At 44.6% G+C, this 18,059-nt stretch overlaps 1 protein-coding gene across 1 annotated transcript in view; it reads left to right on the top strand.

Annotated features, from left to right (window-relative positions):
• Positions 1-18,059, top strand: part of DNAH8 (dynein axonemal heavy chain 8) — a 1,666,792-nt gene that overhangs the window by 1,050,791 nt on the left and 597,942 nt on the right. The window contains 1 exon segment of the mRNA XM_033937418.1: positions 13,299-13,401. Within this exon segment, the coding sequence (XP_033793309.1) occupies positions 13,299-13,401 (103 nt within the window).

The raw sequence follows: 18,059 nt of genomic DNA, 5'->3' as shown, positions 1-18,059 counted from the left end.
TTTTCTGCTTGTAGCTCGGCCAACGTGTGCAGGTGGGCCGCAAGACCCCCAGAACATATCACCCCAGGTAGTGAGGGATCTGCATACCAAGTTTCGTTCAAATCGGGCAAGCCGTTTTTGCGTTAGCAGCTCTTTACATTTTTTCCATTGACATGAATGGGTGAAATCCGATTATCTGTTTGTAGCTCCGCCCACGTGTGCAGGTGGGCCGCGAGACCCGCAGAACATATCATCCCGGGTAGTGAGGGATCTGCATACCAAGTTTCGTTCAAATCGGTCAAGCCGTTTTTGCGTGATCGCGGCACATACATACATACATACATCCGATTTTATATATATAGATAATATCATAATAGAAATTATACAACTTACCATAATGCAGAATCAGTGAGAGCCCTGAGCTTGTTTTCCTGCAACCCAATGATCCCATCTGGGGACAATGGAAGACAGTGACACGCGTGCAGAAGAACCCCAACGACCCCGCCAACCCATCCACCTGTGTACCTTTCCATCTCTCCCTCCCATCCCCTACATGCAGCAGAACCCTGACGACCCCGCCAACCCATCTCCCTGTGCAGCACCTTTCCATCTCTCCCTCCCATTCCCCACATGCAGCAGAACCCCAATGACCCTCTGACCGCAAGGCCCCGACATACCTCCGTTCTGAAAAGCAGCGGCAACACTGAACAGGCTGCTTTGTTGCCTTCTCTGCCAGGGCTTTCACTCTGCCGCTGCATCACTAATGATGCCATCAATGATGCGGCGGCAGAGGGAAGGTCCCGGGGGAGGCAGTGAAGCAGCCCTTTCAGAGCTGCCACCGCCGTCACTTTTCTGAGGGATAGAGGATCTCTTGCAGCCCGGCTGTCAGACGGCTGCGGCCTGCTAATGGGCCACAGACCGGGGGTTGGGGGACCCCTGAGCTAGGGAGTCCCACATGTGAGAATATGCTGCCTGCCTGTGCTTGGATAAAGCAGTTATTTACCATAACAGGTGTTATCGCAGGACAAGCAGAAAGCATATTGTCACTGTGGGTGACGTCATCCACGGAGCCCCGATGCGGATAGCTGCAAAAGCATTTTTGCTTTAAAAACTTTAGAAAATTTGTGACTGACCGCACCGCAATGTGCAAGTGCCTTCCCTCCCGACAAAGGGCGCGCGTCTCCTCAGTTTTCTGTTTTCCGTGGAGCCTTCCCGCTCATGCGTATTTTTCCTTTAATTCTATTTATTTCTTTTAGTTTACCCTTTTGTTAAAGTACTCAAATAAAAGAAACCCCCTAATGAGTTTTCTTTCACTCACAGGCTTCTTCTCGGTGGGGCCTCTTCATATCGCCTCAGCCTCGGATTAAATTTTGGCTGCAGCGGTTTCCACGCTGATGTAATTTTGCCTATTTTGGGGACTTTTCACTCAATTATGTCGCAAGTCATTAGGACATTGAGTTTATTCGTGCCGACTTTCCAGCAACCACCTTGTGACTCGCCTATCTTCAATGAATGTTCCATCTTATTCTTAGCTCTCTCTTTGGACGAGTCGTGACACCAGCAGACAGGCCTCAAAGGTACCCTTGTCTTACATCTGCCACCATCACCAAGGGTGCCCAGAGTGTCAATGGTACTGAGGGTACCGAAGAATATGCAGCACCAGTGATACCGGCATTCATACCGTAAATCTCGGGGCAAACTTCCAATGGTACCGGTAAACGAAGGTACCTAGGGTATCGGAACTTCTGTGGTACTGATGATGCCCAATGTACTGTCAACGATATTGGGCATCGGCTGCATGATCAAGGGTACCGGTAAGAATTTTTCTCTTTGAAAACAACTCTATGGCGGAATAGAACATGTTCCACTGATACTGATACACCGATGTGATACTGAGGGTGTTGAAAGTTCTTTGGTACCTATGATGCCAAAGGTACCATCAACAATACTGGGTACCGACTGCATGACCAATGGTACCAATGGGATTTTTTTCTCTTTGAGAACAACTCTATTTCTGTGATAACGGAATATTGGTACTGACCACGTCTACTCACTATCCGGTACCACTCATGTTCAGCGATGTTCAATCTCCCAATACCGGTTTATATTTAGTTCTTTTTCAATCCTGGTACAACATCCATCCAAAGTTTTTTCACTTTGATATAGTGTTGCCTGGTAATCCCATAAGGACTTTTATTTTCGTTCCACGAAAGTTTTTTCTGGCTTGGTCTTGTTTCAGAACTTCTTCAACATTGAACTCTGTCTCCATATTTATCTTGACATTGCTGGGAGAATATCATTGGTTTCATCTTCCTAACACATACATCGGTCTGTGACAGTGTTGGTGGTGACTTCCAGAGATTTTTTCCTCTTGTATGGGCTTGGCCTGAGCACCGTTACATACTAATTGACAGGTATCACGGCAGTCTCATCGATACCACCTCAATGACACCGATCATCGTCATCGAGCCATGCTTCTCGACATCGGTCTTCAAGACATAGACGAGATCTCGGGCCATAAAGTTAGAGTCAAGTCGTACCAGCCAATAAGGACCTCTGAGGTGGTTCGCTTCCATTTCTAGAGGTGCATCTTCCTCAATGTCTTTCTCACTGGTTGATCTTCTTCATCGAAGCTTCGCTCCTGCAACAGAGTCTGTTACTGCAACACCAATTTCTTCAGACATGATATGGCAGAGTTGACTATCGGTGTACAATCTGTCAGAGGGGCTTTAGCCGCTGCACCACCAATGTCTACAGGCATGACATGGCAGAGTTTTCTATCGGTGTACAGTCTGTCAGCTGGGCTTCTGTCAATTCACAATCACCAATATCACTGTATCATCAATGTCTTAGGGCAACAGCCTGCTTGGGAGCGGTTATACCGAAACTCTATATTGGTCACTAGAGTCTTCAATTATGATTTTTACTTTGCCTCATATTTGAAATACTGGATTAAGACCATGCCAACCTATTTCAAATCGCACTTCAGAATTAAGCTGCCACTGCACCATCAATGTTAGCCTGTGTTTTCTTCCTCCACCAGGCTTTTCTAATTGTTCACAGTGGAGCACCAGTGATGCAGGTTTCCACACCCCAGGTATTGTTCTAAACTTTTCAAGAAAGGATTGATGCTCTCTGTAAGTTAGGTTTGGGAGCATGTTTTAAAAAAACAACAAAACACCCCCACATTCTGCTTCCACTGTACCGCCAATGTTAAGCTGCTCCATAAAGTTTTCCACTCTGTCATCAGTGTTGATCTGGGCACAGGTCTAGTAACATATTTTTTCTTCTTAGCTATATCTGGGCAAGAATCCAAAGCTCTACCCGGTACTGTGCTTGGGTTCCAACTGCCAAAATCTCTGTTAAAACCTACTCCAGCCCATCTACACCATCCCAGCCACTGAAGCCCTTATAGACTCTAATGGCACGTGGATACAGGTAGTCCTTGAAGTTGCTAATGTTAAAATCATGATAATGAACATTTATGGCCCTAACCTTGATGATGCTGTTTTCTATACTGAGTTGGCTGATACTTTAAGCATGTCCAGGGATTGTCACTGTATTATAGGTGGAGACTTTAATTTTATTCAAGATCCGTCTAAGGACAGAAAGTCTTCTCTACTATACAAGAAATCCAAAAATTGGTATTTTCTTCAAGATCTTATTTCTCAATTTAAACTGGTAGACTCTTGGAGGATCATAAGAACATAAGAAATGCCTTCACCGGATCAGACCGTGGTCCATCTTGTCCGGCGATCCGCGCACGCGGTGGCCCATTTAGGTTCTCCTTATTGGAGACCCGGATTTCCCGTATCTTTCAATATGATTTGCAAGAAGGTGTGCATCCAACTTGCGCTTGAAACTCGGAACAGTATTCTCCACCACAACCTCCTCCGGGAGAGCATGCCAAGCGCCAACCACTCGCTGTGTGAAGCAGAACTTCCTAACATTTGTCCTAAACCTGCTGCCACTCAGTTTCAGGCTATGACCCCTTGTCCGTGTCACCTCCGAAAATGTTAGTAATGCTGTTTCCTGGTCTATTTTATCAAAACCCTTTAATATTTTAAAAGTCTCTATCAAATCCCCTCGCAATCTTCTCTTCTCGAGGGTGAATAGTCCCAGTTTTATGAGGCGTTCTTCGTAGCTCAAATTTTCCAAACCTTTGACTAGTTTCGTGGCTCGCCTCTGCACCCTCTCCAGCAGAGTTATATCCTTCTTAAGGTATGGAGACCAGTGCTGGACACAGTATTCCAAGTGAGGTCTGACCATTGCTCTGTAAAGTGGCATTATGACCTCTTCCGATCTGCTCGTGATCCCCTTCTTAATCATGCCCAACATCCTGCTTGCTTTCTTCGCCGCCGCCGCACATTGAGCCGAAGGCTTTAGGGTTCTGTCTATCAGTACCTCCAAATCCCTTTCTTGTTCGCATTTGGCTAATGTCATCCCCAACATCTTATACTCATGTTCTTTGTTTTTCTTTCCTAGATGCATCACTTTGCATTTGTCTATGTTAAAATTCATCTGCCACTTTTTCGCCCAAGTTTCCAGCTGGTTTAGATCCTTCTGGAGATCCTCGCAATCCCCTAGAGAGCCAACCACCCGACATTTTTGTATCATCTGCAAACTTTGTTACATTGCATGTTGTTTCCTCTTTAAGGTCGTTTATAAAAATATTAAACAAGATAGGCCCAAGAACCGAACCCTGGGGCATGCCACTGGTCACTCTCTCCCAGTCCGAGAATTGCCCATTAATGCAAACCCTCTGCCTTCTGTTCTCGAGCCATTTGCCAATCCATCTGTGCACTTCTCCTCCTATTCCATGGCTCAGTAGTTTTCTCATAAGCCTTGCATGCGGAACCTTGTCAAACGCTTTCTGGAAATCCAAGTAAACTATATCCACTGGATTTCCACTATCCAATTGTTTGTTCACCTTCTCAAAGAATTGAAGTAAATTTGTCAGACATGACTTTCCTTTCCTAAAGCCGTGTTGACTAGCCCTTATTAAGTTGTAATCTTCCAAGTGTTGTACAATGTTGTCTTTAATTAGTGCTTCGATTATCTTCCCAGGAACTGATGTGAGACTCACAGGTCTGTAGTTTCTTGGTTCACCTCTTGATCCTTTTTTGAAAATTGCATTTAGACGACTGTGATTATACATTCTACTCTACGCCTCATAATTCATACTCGAGGCTTGACTTTTTTCTGGTGAGTCCATCACTGGTTCGTTTCTTACAGAATACTATCATCAAAGAAATTAGCATGTCTGATCATGCTGCTGTGCAACTTCATCTCACGGATTTTGGAGTTACCTCTTCTACTAGGCAATGGAGATTTAACAACTCTCTTTTACAGGACGATGACTTTTGTTCATACATATCTACCGCTCTTACTGAGTATTTTGAATACAACACTTCCTCAGACTCTTAAGTGGCCACCAGAACCTACTAGGTTTCTACCTAAATATTAGATCAATGAGGAACAAAGCCATTCTGATTAAAGACTGGCTGACTGAAACTAACCCAGATTTTGTCCTACTCACTGAAACCTGGCTGCAATCAGACAAGGATATCATAATCAAAGACTGTCTGCCCCCAGGCTATAAGATTCTCTCCCTGGCCAGAACTTGGGGAAGAGGAGGAGGACTAGCAATAATCTTTAGAGACAAGCTTAATTGCGCCGTACTTAACACCAAATCCTCTCCCAACTCTGAAATACTAGCCATCTCCCTCACTTCTAAATCCATGGCCTCCTCTCTAACTATCACTCTATTCTACATCCCACCGAAAAAATGGTCTCTAGCCAAAGAGGACTTTGGGGAATCCTTACTAACCAACTTCCTAACTAGCCCTTACAATCTTCTATGCGGAGACATCAACATCCACCTGGAGCAAGCAGACCAACCAGAAATTTCTGACTTTTGGTCACTCATCTCCCAACTAGGCTTCTTCAAACCCCCCCCCCCCCCCATTAAAACTCACCAAAAAGGCCATCAGCTAGACCTGGTGACATTCTCCTCCAAAGAGCCGAACAACCCAAAATTATACTGGAAACAATCCAACTGGACAGACTCCCTATGGTCGGATCACAGACTATGCGACTTTTCCATAGGTTGCCAACAAAAACACTCAAAAAACAGCAAAACAAGAAACTTCAAAACCCACACTACCAGAGGAAAGATAGACCCAGCGGAATTCTGGTCTCGATATGACACTAACACAAAACAAAATGAAGATACAGATCAACTCATGTCCGCCTGGATCAATGACAGCACAAACATCTTAAATGAAATTGCCCCGATAAAACCCGCCACATCAGAACCACAAATCAGGAGGGATGGTTTGACTCAGAGCTGCTACTGATAAAGAGGGACCTCAGAAAATCTGAAAGATTATGGCTAAAGTCCGGAACCCAAGAACACAGAATGGCCTGGAGACTCAAACTAAAAACTTACAAAAACCTTACCAAGGAAAAACGAAAAAATCTCTACTCCCACAAAATTGGTAACATTACAACTAACAGCAGCAACCTCTTTAAACTAGTTAATGACCTTTACAACATCGAGACTCTCACTAACAACCGTGAAGATTCCACACTAACCGCTAACACCCTAGCGGATTTCTTCAACTCCAAGATTCAAAAACTAAGATCAACATTACCTACCCCGACCAATCCCCTTGAGCTCTTTCCTATTCTTCCTGACATCGACATTAGAGAATGACACGGTGGCGGTTACCCGCAGCTAGCCGCATTTAGCCGTGGGTAACCCGCCAAAATGGGGAATGAAAAATAACAGTCGCTGCGGGGACGGGGACAAGGCCATGGAGTGGTGAATGGTCTTGTCTCCACAGTGAGGCATTAAGGATTGCGTGGTCCCCGCAGCCACCGCCCGCCCGTAGCGTTTAGCCAGCTCCCTCCCTCCATCTCACCTTAAATTCTGAGTTTGCCCCGGCTTCCTTTTTCCTGAGCCGCAAGCGTTCAAAAAGCCGTGCACGTGCGGCTGCGCGAGTCCATCAAGCTTCTCCTCTGACGCAACCAGAAACAGGAAGTTGCAGGAGAGGAGAAGCTTGATGGACTCGCGCAGCCGCGCGTGAGCGTCTTTTTAAACACGTGCGGCTCAGGGAAAAAGGAAGCCGGCAAACTCAGAATGTAAGGTGAGTTGGAGGGAGGGAGCTGGCTAAACGCTGCGATCGGGTAGGGGGGGCTGCTAGACTGCGATCGCGTTTGTTCCTGGCTCATATTAGGAAGGAGGGAGTGAAAGGAAAAAAAATTCTGGGCCAAGGGGATGAAGAGGGAAAGAAAGAAACCCACAGCAGGAAAGAAAGGGGAAGACAGGCAGGTGAGCCAGATGCTGGAAGCAAGGGGGGGGGGGGGGAGAAAGAAGGAAAGAAGCTAGATGGGGTTGAAAAGAAGACACACTGGTATGGAAGAGGAAGATAGGGGAAATCTGGACAGAGGAAGGTAACAGAAAGAGGGGAAATTATGTGCATGGGGCATAGGGACAGAGACATAAAGGGGACATGCCATGGGGATGGTATATGGACACAGGGGGGTGGGCAATGGCAGATACATAGGAGAGATATTAGAAATGGGGAAAATAGGAACACAGAAGCGAGATGGTTTGTGGGAATGGGACAGGGACCGAGCTCGCAGGCTCCAGCAGCTTGCACAAATTACATTGTAACATGCCACGAAAATAAGAGAGAGGGAGGTAGATAGATAGGCCACGTGAGAGGAGCTGAAGGGTGGTAGAAAGGAACAGATGGTAAAGGAGGAAGGGAAGGGTGGTGGTAGAAAGGAATAGAACAGACATTGAAAGAGGGTAGAGAGGAACAGACCCTGAAGGGAAATGTGGAAGACAGAGTGGGAAGAAGACAGATGCCAGACTATGGGGGAGCGGAGGGAAGAAGAGGGTGCTAGACCAATTGGGGGAGGATGAAGGGACGGCACAGTAACAGCAAATGGAAGACGCAGAGAGAAGACACACAGTGGATGGAAGGAATTGAATGAGAAGATGTGGAAAGCAGAAACCAGACAACAAAGGTAGAAAAAAAATTCTATTTATTTATTTATTTTTTGCTTTAGGATAAAGTAGTATATTAGTTGTGTTGATAAAAATGTATAAACAAAGCCCTGCCAGCTGAACATCTCTTTATCTAGTTCAGCAGCAGGAACTTTGATTTATAAGAAAGGAATAAGCTAAATATTACAGTACTAAGGCTTATATGGATGCTGCGGGGACGGTAACGGGGCGGTGAATGGGATGGCAGTGGCGGTGACGGGGCGGTGAAAGGGATGGCGGTGATGGTGACGGGGCGGTGAAGGGAATGGCAGTGACGGGGCGGTGCAGAGGATGGTGGGCCAGGGACAGGGCAGTGACGGGGACAGATTTTTTCCCGTGTCATTCTCTAATCGACATTGCTAAACCAGACCAAGGGTCTAGATCTGACTTAAACTGGAATCAATTTACTTCAATCGACTGGAAAACCTTCAACAAATATACCAAATACACTAACTCCTTCTGCAAACTAGATACCTGCCCCCCAAACGTTATGAAAACTGCTCCGATCCACTTCAAAGCCAACATGCTTTCATGGGTTAACTCCCTATTATCCTCAGGAAACTTCCCACCAGAGCAAGGCCATATTTTGATAACCCCAATTATAAAAAACATGAAGGAACCTCCCAACACCCCTTCTAATTACAGACCAATCGCCAGCATCCCTCTATTCACCAAAATAGCGGAAGGGGTAGTCAAAGCAGAACTCTCCGCATACCTGGAAAAATTCAACATCCTAAGCGACAATCAATCGGGCTTCTGCGCGGATCACAGCACAGAAACCTTTATAGCCTCCTTACTTGACCACTTGCACACACTCTTTAGTCAGGGCACCAGCGCCCTGATCTTGCAGTTTGACCTGAGCAGTGCGTTTGATCTGGTCGACCACTCCATTCTCCTGGAATGGCTGGCCCACATTGGCATCTCCGACCAGGTCCTCAACTGGTTCCAAGGGTTCCTACAAAACAGATCCTACAGGGTACGCAAAAATGATTCTCTCTCCTACAGCTGGGACAATCCCTGCGGCGTTCCGCAGGGCTCCCCCCTGTCCCCCACCCTATTTAATATCTACCTCGCCTCCCTCAGTAACCTCCTACACAAACTCAAGCTCAAATTTTTCATCTATGCAGATGACATCACAATAGTCATCCCTCTATCCAGTCTATCCCAGGAACTTCTTGCCTACATCACAAGCATACTCATTCAGATAGAACTCTGGATGCTTTCCTTCAGACTAAAACTAAACCCGGACAAAACAAAATTCTTCCTGGCCACCCCCAAAGATAAAATCAAAGACACCACAATCCAAGTGAAAGGATTGGTTTTCCCACTCGAACAAACACTAAAAATACTGGGAGTCACGCTAGACAAACATCTATCCCTAGAAAATCACACCGATCTCACTGTCAAGAAAAGTCTCTCGGTGCTCTGGAAACTTCGCACCATAAAAAAATACTTTGACACCGCATTCCGCCTACTAGTACAATCCTCTATTCTTAGTATACTGGATTATTGCAATATCATTTACCTGAGCTCCACGAAGAAAACCACCAGAAGCCTAAAATTGATTCAAAACACAGCCGCCTGCCTTATTTTCGGCCTGAACAAATGGGAACACATCACTCCTTTCTACCACCAACTACATTGGCTACCGTTCGAATCCAGAGTCCTTTTCAAGTTCGCCTGCCTCTGTCACCAAAATACCTCTCTCCCCACTTCGCTATGATTTGCACCAATAAGAAATCCCGCAGAATTCAGCTATTCGCCTTCCCCTCCATAAAATTATGTCAGCTCAAAAGATTCCTCGACAAAACCTTCGCCTTCCAGGCTGCTAAGCTGAACCCTTGGCTAGCCCAAATGATTCTCGAGGCCTCGAACTACCTCGACTTTAGAAAACTTCTCAAAACATACCTATTCCGCGAACAGGACCCTTAACCCTCTCTCCCCTGCAATAATCCAACTCCCGCCCTCCCCCTCCACTCTCCTCCCCCCCTCCCCTCCTGTGTTTCTCTCTCCCTCCCTCTTTCCGGCCAATCCAACTTGTCGCTGCCTGTAACTCTGATAAATTTCTGCTAAAATGTTCCAACATTTCCTTCCTCGTTGCCTGTAACTCTGACAAAATGTTGTAAATCCGTGTGCAGATCAGATCCCAATTAATTGATGTGAACCGCCTAGAACTCATTGGGTATGGCGGTATACAAGAACATAATAATAATAATAATATGGGACGCCTTTAAAGCTTTTGTGAGGGGACGTATCATATTTTACTCTGCTTCGAAGAAAAAGGCTGAAATGGTTGAGATCCAAAGGCTGGAGTCCGAGATAAAAAAGTTGGAAGGGATTCACAGCTCAAATCCAGCTGACGTGTGTTCTGGGTCAATTACAAGCTTTGCGTTACACGTACAATGTGGCCTTGAACAAGGTAGCTGCTAAACAAGTCTTCTCACAGTTCGCCAATTACTATACAGAATCGAATAAATGTGGCCACAGCCTTGCTAATTACCTCAAAGGAAGAACGGATAAGACAAATATTACTGCTTTGCAGGCGGATGATACTACTGTTCTCCAGGAGCCGAAGGACATACTCTCTGCATTTCAATCCTTTTATGAGCAATTATATACATCTGAGATGGACCCTGAGGGAGATGTGATTGGTTTTCTGTCCAACTTACCTCACACTACTGTGGATGACTCAGACAATGCATCATTATGTCAACCTTTCACTGTCTCTGGATTGTTTGTAACAGTCTCATCCATGGCCAAAGCTAAAACTACCGGTCCTGATGGGCTTACTGTGGAATTCTACTCTGCCTTCCATGATATATTACTGCCTCATATGTTGAATTTTTTAAATTATCTCATTACAACTGGAGAAGTTAGTGGTTCATTCACGGAAGCCACAATAATTGTGCTGCCTAAGCCTAACAAAGATCCCCTGATGGTATCGAACTATAGGCCTTTATCGATGATAAATACTGATGCAAAAGTTTTTGCTAAATTATTAGCAACCAGACTACAACCGGTGCTCAACAAACTTATTACATTGGACCAGAACGGTTTCTTAGCCATTAGATTGTCTACTGATAATGCTCGCACTTTTCTCAATGTCATTGCTCGTGCTGGTACCTTGGCGGATCCCCTTGTGGCTATGAGCCTTGATGCGGAGAAAGCCTTTGATAGGATTGAATGGACTTATCTATTTCATGTTTTACGATGGTTTAGCTTTCATGAGGACTTCTTGGATATGCTTTGAACTTTATATTCTTCGCCGAGAATGAAGATCTATATCAATGGTCTCTTTTCCACTCCTTTTTCTCCAGGCAGAGGGACACGTCAAGGTTGTCCATTATCTCCTCTTTTGTTCAATTTGGCGCTGGAGCCACTTCTCATTGCATTGCGAACTCATCCTAATATCAAGGGGATTTGTTGCGATGAGAAGGAAATCAAATTATCAGCCTACGCCGATGACATGCTCCTCTATGTGTCTGCAGATTCCATATCAAATGTACTAGAAACTATTGCTTCATGTTCCTCCATTTCAGGCTACAAGCTAAACGTATCCAAAACGGAAGTAATGCCTCTAAATTCTCCGGAATCACATGCAGTTGTACAGCAGCTTGGTCTGCAATGGTCAGGGTGAAAGCTCAAATACCTTGGTGTTTATTATGCTCTGAACATTGATGAAACTCTGAGCTTAAATTTGGAACAGCTAATCTCTACAGTAACAATCTCACCGCCCATTGGTCTCCCCTGCGCTTGTCATGGTGGGGAAGACTCGAAACGATCAAGATGATGATCACTCCGGTGGTGAATTACACTCTGAGTATGATACCAGTTTATTTTCACAGCTCTACTTACAAACGTATAAAATATTTATTAACTAAATTTTTGTGGAACAACTCCACACCTCGTATTAGTGTACAAAAATTGAAAAAGGATAAGCTTGAAGGGGGTGTCAAATTCCCGAGTTTTTACGACTATCATTCGGCTATGATACTGCGTTAAGGTTCACAGTGGATTATAACGTCTTGTTCCTCAGATGTCCCCTCTTGGACGGCATTGGAAACTTCGTCTGATGGTCTCAAAGACATTTTTTACTCTACTTTCACTGAATCCTCTTGTGACACTCTACGTGAACCTGTACGGTCTACCAAACTTGCGATTAAAAACCTAGATAAGATTTTGAAAATGAGATGGACAGATACATCTTATATATATATTTGGAACAATCCTAGAATTAGGATTCAGGGCAAGGTTGTCAATTGGCCTTCCTGGAAGAGAGCTGGCATATCTTTCCTAGCTCATTTATACTCTTGACAGCTCTTGGATCTCCTTCGACACTTTATGCAACTCTTATCATCTACCCTCCACTCACTTTTCTAGATGATTACAACTATGTCACGCCATCAAAGATGGATATGATTTCTGTACCATCAAATCCTCCAAACCATCTATTTTGCGATTATATGAGCTGATGGCGATTAAAACTAAGGGTCAAGCCGCTGCCTGGTATTACTCTTAAATATGACACAACGTTAGGTCTCTGGGATGTCTGGTCCATAGATACTAGAATTGCCCTCCAACCTTCGATCTGGCCCAAGGTGTGGAAGGATATCTTATCTGCTTTACATTCATCCTCTATTATTCAATCAGTATATTTCTTACTGCACAGGGCATTTTGGACCCCCTATAAGCTGGCAAAATTGCCCAATTCAGATGTTGCTTGTTGTTGGTCTTGTAAAACCAATAAGGGTACCCTTGACCATATGATCTTTCATTGTCCTCCTATTCAAACCTTTTGGTCACAGATTTGGAAAACTATTTCTAAGATCCTTGGCCTCAACGAGCCCCTTACCCTAGCGGTCCTTATTTATGTCAGATTTGGTTTGAAAACATTGTTGGATGATCCCCCTGCCAAGCTGTTGAAATGCTTAGTTTTGATAGCCCTAAAACTCATTATTTCAAATTGGAAAAATGCTGATAATTTGTCACATGCTTTATGGTGGAACACTGTTTGTCTGACCATGAGATATGAGAGATATAGGTTTTTTATTATGAATGAAGGGCTTTGAGGGAGGGTGGGGAGAGGGTTACATTTGTATGTTTAGATTATAATGATAAGATATGCAAGTGCTGTGATTAATTGTGTTTATTATGATTGTTGTACACTTGATGAAAGTTTTAAAAATGAATAAAGAATTATTAAAAAAAAAATATATAAACATATTGAACTTAAAGTAGCATTTTTGTTTTTTTCTTTTAGATATTTGGAGAAGAAAAGGCTGCTTTTTCCAAGATTCTTCTTCATCTCTGATCCTGCTCTTCTTGAAATTCTTGGACAAGCAAGTGATTCACACACTATACAGGTATAAGTTTTAATTCTTATAATTAAGCAATCACAGATACAAAACTAGATTGGAGATTGGAGTTAAAGGAAATGCAATAAGAAAAGGCGTTTATTCTACCATATATAAACCGGGATTTTGGTGCCCAAAAATGGGGGTCCCAGTTTATATTCGGGTCAATGCCCCCTCCCAGAAATTTTTAAGGCTGCCGCCGCCAGGCTCTGCCCCTTCCTCCTCCCTGCACTATCATACCTCTGCCGATCTGGTGGAGATGCAGTGGGTCCTCTGCCGATCGCTGGTGGAGGTGCAGCGGGCAGGAGCAAGCTTTCCAAACTCCTGCCCCACTACTAACCGGCTGCGCGATCCAATTCCTTCATATGAGCTGCACAAGCAGCAGTGCGATTTGGCGCTACTTCCCGGTGCTGAGCCGGCTTCCTTACTGGCTCCCGCGAATTCTCCCCTGACAGGGAAGGGGAGGAAGTAGGGTGCTGGGTGCAATGCCTGACAGGGGAGGGATGGAGGGAAGGGGGCTGGGTACAGAGCTTGGCAGGGAGGGGGCTGAGTGCAGAGCCTGACGGCAGGACACTTGAATATTAAGTCACCTGACATATTCAAGTCACAAGTACAGCACAAAGGTGGAATTGTCCCAATCAGAATGGTCATTTTATGAATTTTGGAAGAATAAAGGCATTTGGATTCTTCAGATGAGTTGAAAGACACTTTTTTGTGCACCATTCTGATTGGGACAATTCCACCTTTGTGCTGTACTTTTGAGATTGTGGTTTTGTTTCCCCTGTTTTATCCTTGTCCTTATATTCAAGTCAACCATTTTTCCTTCTTTTTTAGGGGAAAAAGGGGGTCTTGACTTATATTCAAGTATATACGGTATGCTTTTGAATAGTAAAGCAGTCATTTTCTAGTCCATTTGAAATATTTTATAACTGCCTCTGCATATTGAAGTTAGCTATACTTGTAGCAATTTATTTTTGACAAGTAGACTAATTTTTCAAATAAAAGTCAGGAATTAAACTGATTACTAGTTCATCTCTAGGGCTAGAACTAGTGACAGTATACAGAGGTGTTGCCAAGTCTTAGGGATATGGGGAGAAACTCTGTAACATTGTTCTGTATTGCAATGCCTAGACATTGGAATACCTAGCTCTGGTACTGCATCTTGGAAATCAATTCCACAGTACAGGTTTATGAAAGCCATTTTTACTCCTTGTTTTCTGAGGCCTTATCCATTCCAAAAAAGACTACTCGGGTAGAAAGTCACCTGCCTTCTGAAGATTTGGGGCTCATTTATGAAACAGAAAAATATCCAAATAGTGACAGCTGCTGAAAAATTCTCAGCCCAACCAAGAAGAGAATGATGTGGAACCATGAAACATACTAGTTATTCCACACTTCTTTATCATCCCACTAGACTGCCACAGACAGATGGGTTTATGCTCCTCTTCCAGCAGGTGGAGACTGAGAACACATTGACTTTTGGCAGTAGTACAAGTAGGCTGTGCAATCCCATTTACAATCAGTCTGTTCCCAGTCTCCAGCAGGTGGAGGTGGTAAGCCTGTGCAGTCTTTCCTTTTCTTAATTAGGGTCTGTTGGGTCTGATTAGTGCCCTTTTTTCTTGTCCCTTTTCTGGCCGGTCAGAGCTTGGGTTCCGTCTGACCTCGGGACTACCACACTCAAGCTGCCGTCCCTCCCCCCTTCCCCCCCCCAGTTTTTTTTTATTGGAGATAGTAACATATAGTAACATAGTAGGTGACGGCAAAGATAAAGATCCGAATAGTCCATCCATTGTGCCCAACCTGAAGCCCCAGCCCATCCTCAACCAAATAACCATATACAGACACAGACCGTGCAAGTCTGCCCAGTACTAGCCTTATTTCTTCAATATTTACTATTATTTTCTGATTCCAGATCCTCTGCGTTCACCCCAAGCTTTTTTGAACTCTGTCACCGTTTTCCTCTCCACCACCTCTCTTGGGAGCGCATTCCAGGCATCCACCACCCTCTCCATAAAGTGGAATTTCCTTACATTGCTCTCAACCAACTCTCAACCTCAAATTATGTCCCCTGGTTTTCTCTGGAAAAGATTTAGTTCTACGTTAATACCTTTCAAGTACTTGAAAGTCTGAATCATATCTCCCCTGTCCCTCCTTTCGTCTAGGGTATACATATTCAGGGCTTCCAGTCTCTCATACGTCTTCTGGCGCAAGCCTCCTATCATTTTTGTCGCCCTCCTCTGGACCGCTTGTCCAAGGTGTGTGTATAAAGCGAGAAATTGAGACATTTTTAAACTATGAAGAAGGGGAAAGCCGACAGTCGACCAAGAGTTGATGATCTGGAAACGGTATACCCAGAGGATACCATGCAAGAAGATTGCAGGGAAGACTCACTGGATCATAGGTGAGATAGCAATCCTGATGGATCGAAAGGGATGGAAGTGAGGGAGACAGAAGGGGGAAGTAAATGCAAGAAAGTAACAGGCCGCAAACTTAAGTGTATGTACACAAACACAAGGAGCCTAAGGAATAAGATGGGGAAATTGGAAGCTATGGCACAAAAAGATAACCTAGACATCATCGGCATCACGGAAACATGGTGGAATGAGGAAAACGTCTGGGACTCTGTGCTACCAGGATACAAGCTATACTGCAGAGACAGAGTAGGACAAAAAGGTGGGGGTATTGCCCTATACAAAAAGAGAGAATTGAGTCTATCGGAGAGAACACGCTGGAAACAAACAATAAGGTAGAGTCTCTATGGGCCAAAATACCGGGGACAAATGGAACAGATACGAAGATCGGCATCTACTACCGACCTCCAGGGCAGTCCAGAGACTGATGGAGAAATGTCGGACGAGATTAAACACAAATGCAAGGGAAGCAACGCAGTTATCATGGGTGACTTCAATTATCCGGGGATAGATTGGAAACTAGGCAACTCCAGCTGAAGTAGGGAGACCAAGTTCCTGGATGCTATAGGCGATTGCTTCTTGGAACAACTTGTCAAGGAAAATATGAGAGGAAATGCAGTTCTGGACTTAATTCCAAATGGACTACGAGGACCGGCTCAAGGTATAGAAGTAGAAGGGACACTGGGAAGCAGGCATCACAATACACAGGAACAAAAAATCGATCCAGAACGATGGCCACGGCACTGAATTTCTGAAGAGGGAACTACAAAGGGATGAGAGTCATGGTGGGGAAGAAGATTAGGAAGAGGATAAGCACTGTAAAAATGCTAGAGGAAGTATGGTCCCTTGTTAAGGACACAGTCACCGAGGCGCAAAATCTTTATATACAGCGTATCAACAGGGGTTCCAAGAGGAAAAAGAACAAGAGCCGGCATGGCTCACTGTAGCAGTGAAGGAAGCAATCACAGACAAGTAGACTTTGTTTAAGGAATGGTAAAGCACAAAAATGGGACGAAAACTGGAAAAAACACAAACAACATCAAAGCAGGTGCCATAAGGCGGTGAAAGGGGCCAAAAGAGACTATGAGGAAAAAATAGCCAAGGAGGCAAAAAATTTTAAGCCGTTCTTTCGATATATTAAGGGGAAGCGACCCACGAAGGAAGCAGTGGGGCCGTTAGATGACCGTGGAATAAAGGGAGTACTAAAGGAGGACAAAGCCATCGCCGACAAACTGAACACATTTTTGCGTCTGTATTTACCAAAGAGGATATATCCAATATACCAGAAGCCGACAGGCTATACACAGGAAATGAAGATGGGAAACTGACAGGGTCGATGGTCAGTCTAGGCAGATTGATAGGCTTAAAAATGATAAATCCCCGGGACCAGATGGCATCCATCCAAGGGTAATCAAGGAACTGAAAGGGGCTATAGCTGAACTGCTTCAACTAATAGTCAATCTGTCGATCAAATGAGGAAGGATTCCGGAAGACTGGAAAGGCTCGGGGGGAGATCCATGAAACTACAGACCAGCGAGTCTGACTTTGGTACCGGGAAAGATGGTAGAGGTGCTGATAAAGGACCGCATCATTGATCACCTTGTCGGACAAAATCTGATGAGGCAGATAGACAAGGGTGACTTGGTCGACATTATATATCTGGATTTTCAGAAGGCGTTCGACAAGGACCCGCATGAATGACTGCTTCGAAAAAGTATGAGCCATGGAATCAAGGGTGATATACTCACATGGATTACAAACTGGTTGGCAGATAGGAAACAGAGAGTGGGGGTAAACAGACAAAATTGGACTGGAAAAGCGTCATGAATGGAGTGCCGCAGGATTTGGTGCTTCAACATATTTATAAAAGACCTGGAAATTGGTATGATGAGTGAGGTGATTAAATTTGCGGACGATACGAAGTTATTCAGAGTAATGAGGACAAAGAAGGATTGCGAAGACCTACAACGAGACATAAACACGCTCAAGGAATGGGCTGCGACATGGCAAATGAGATTTAATGTGGATAAGTGTAATGTGATGCATGTCGGTAACAAAAATCTTATACACGAATACAGGATGTCCGATGCAGTATTTGGAGAGACCCCCCCCCCCGCAGGAAAGAGACTTGGGAGTACTGGTCGACAAGTCAATGAAGCCATCCGCGCAATGCACGGTGGCGGCGAAAAGGGTGAACACAAACAGATTGGAGAAGGTTATCATACCGCTGTACCGGGCCATGGTGTGCCCCCACCT

Source organism: Geotrypetes seraphini, chromosome 3, assembly GCF_902459505.1.
Source record: "Geotrypetes seraphini chromosome 3, aGeoSer1.1, whole genome shotgun sequence".
NCBI lineage: Eukaryota > Metazoa > Chordata > Amphibia > Gymnophiona > Dermophiidae > Geotrypetes > Geotrypetes seraphini.
Note: the sequence above shows the minus strand (reverse complement) of the source record. Positions and strands in the feature narration are given on the sequence as shown.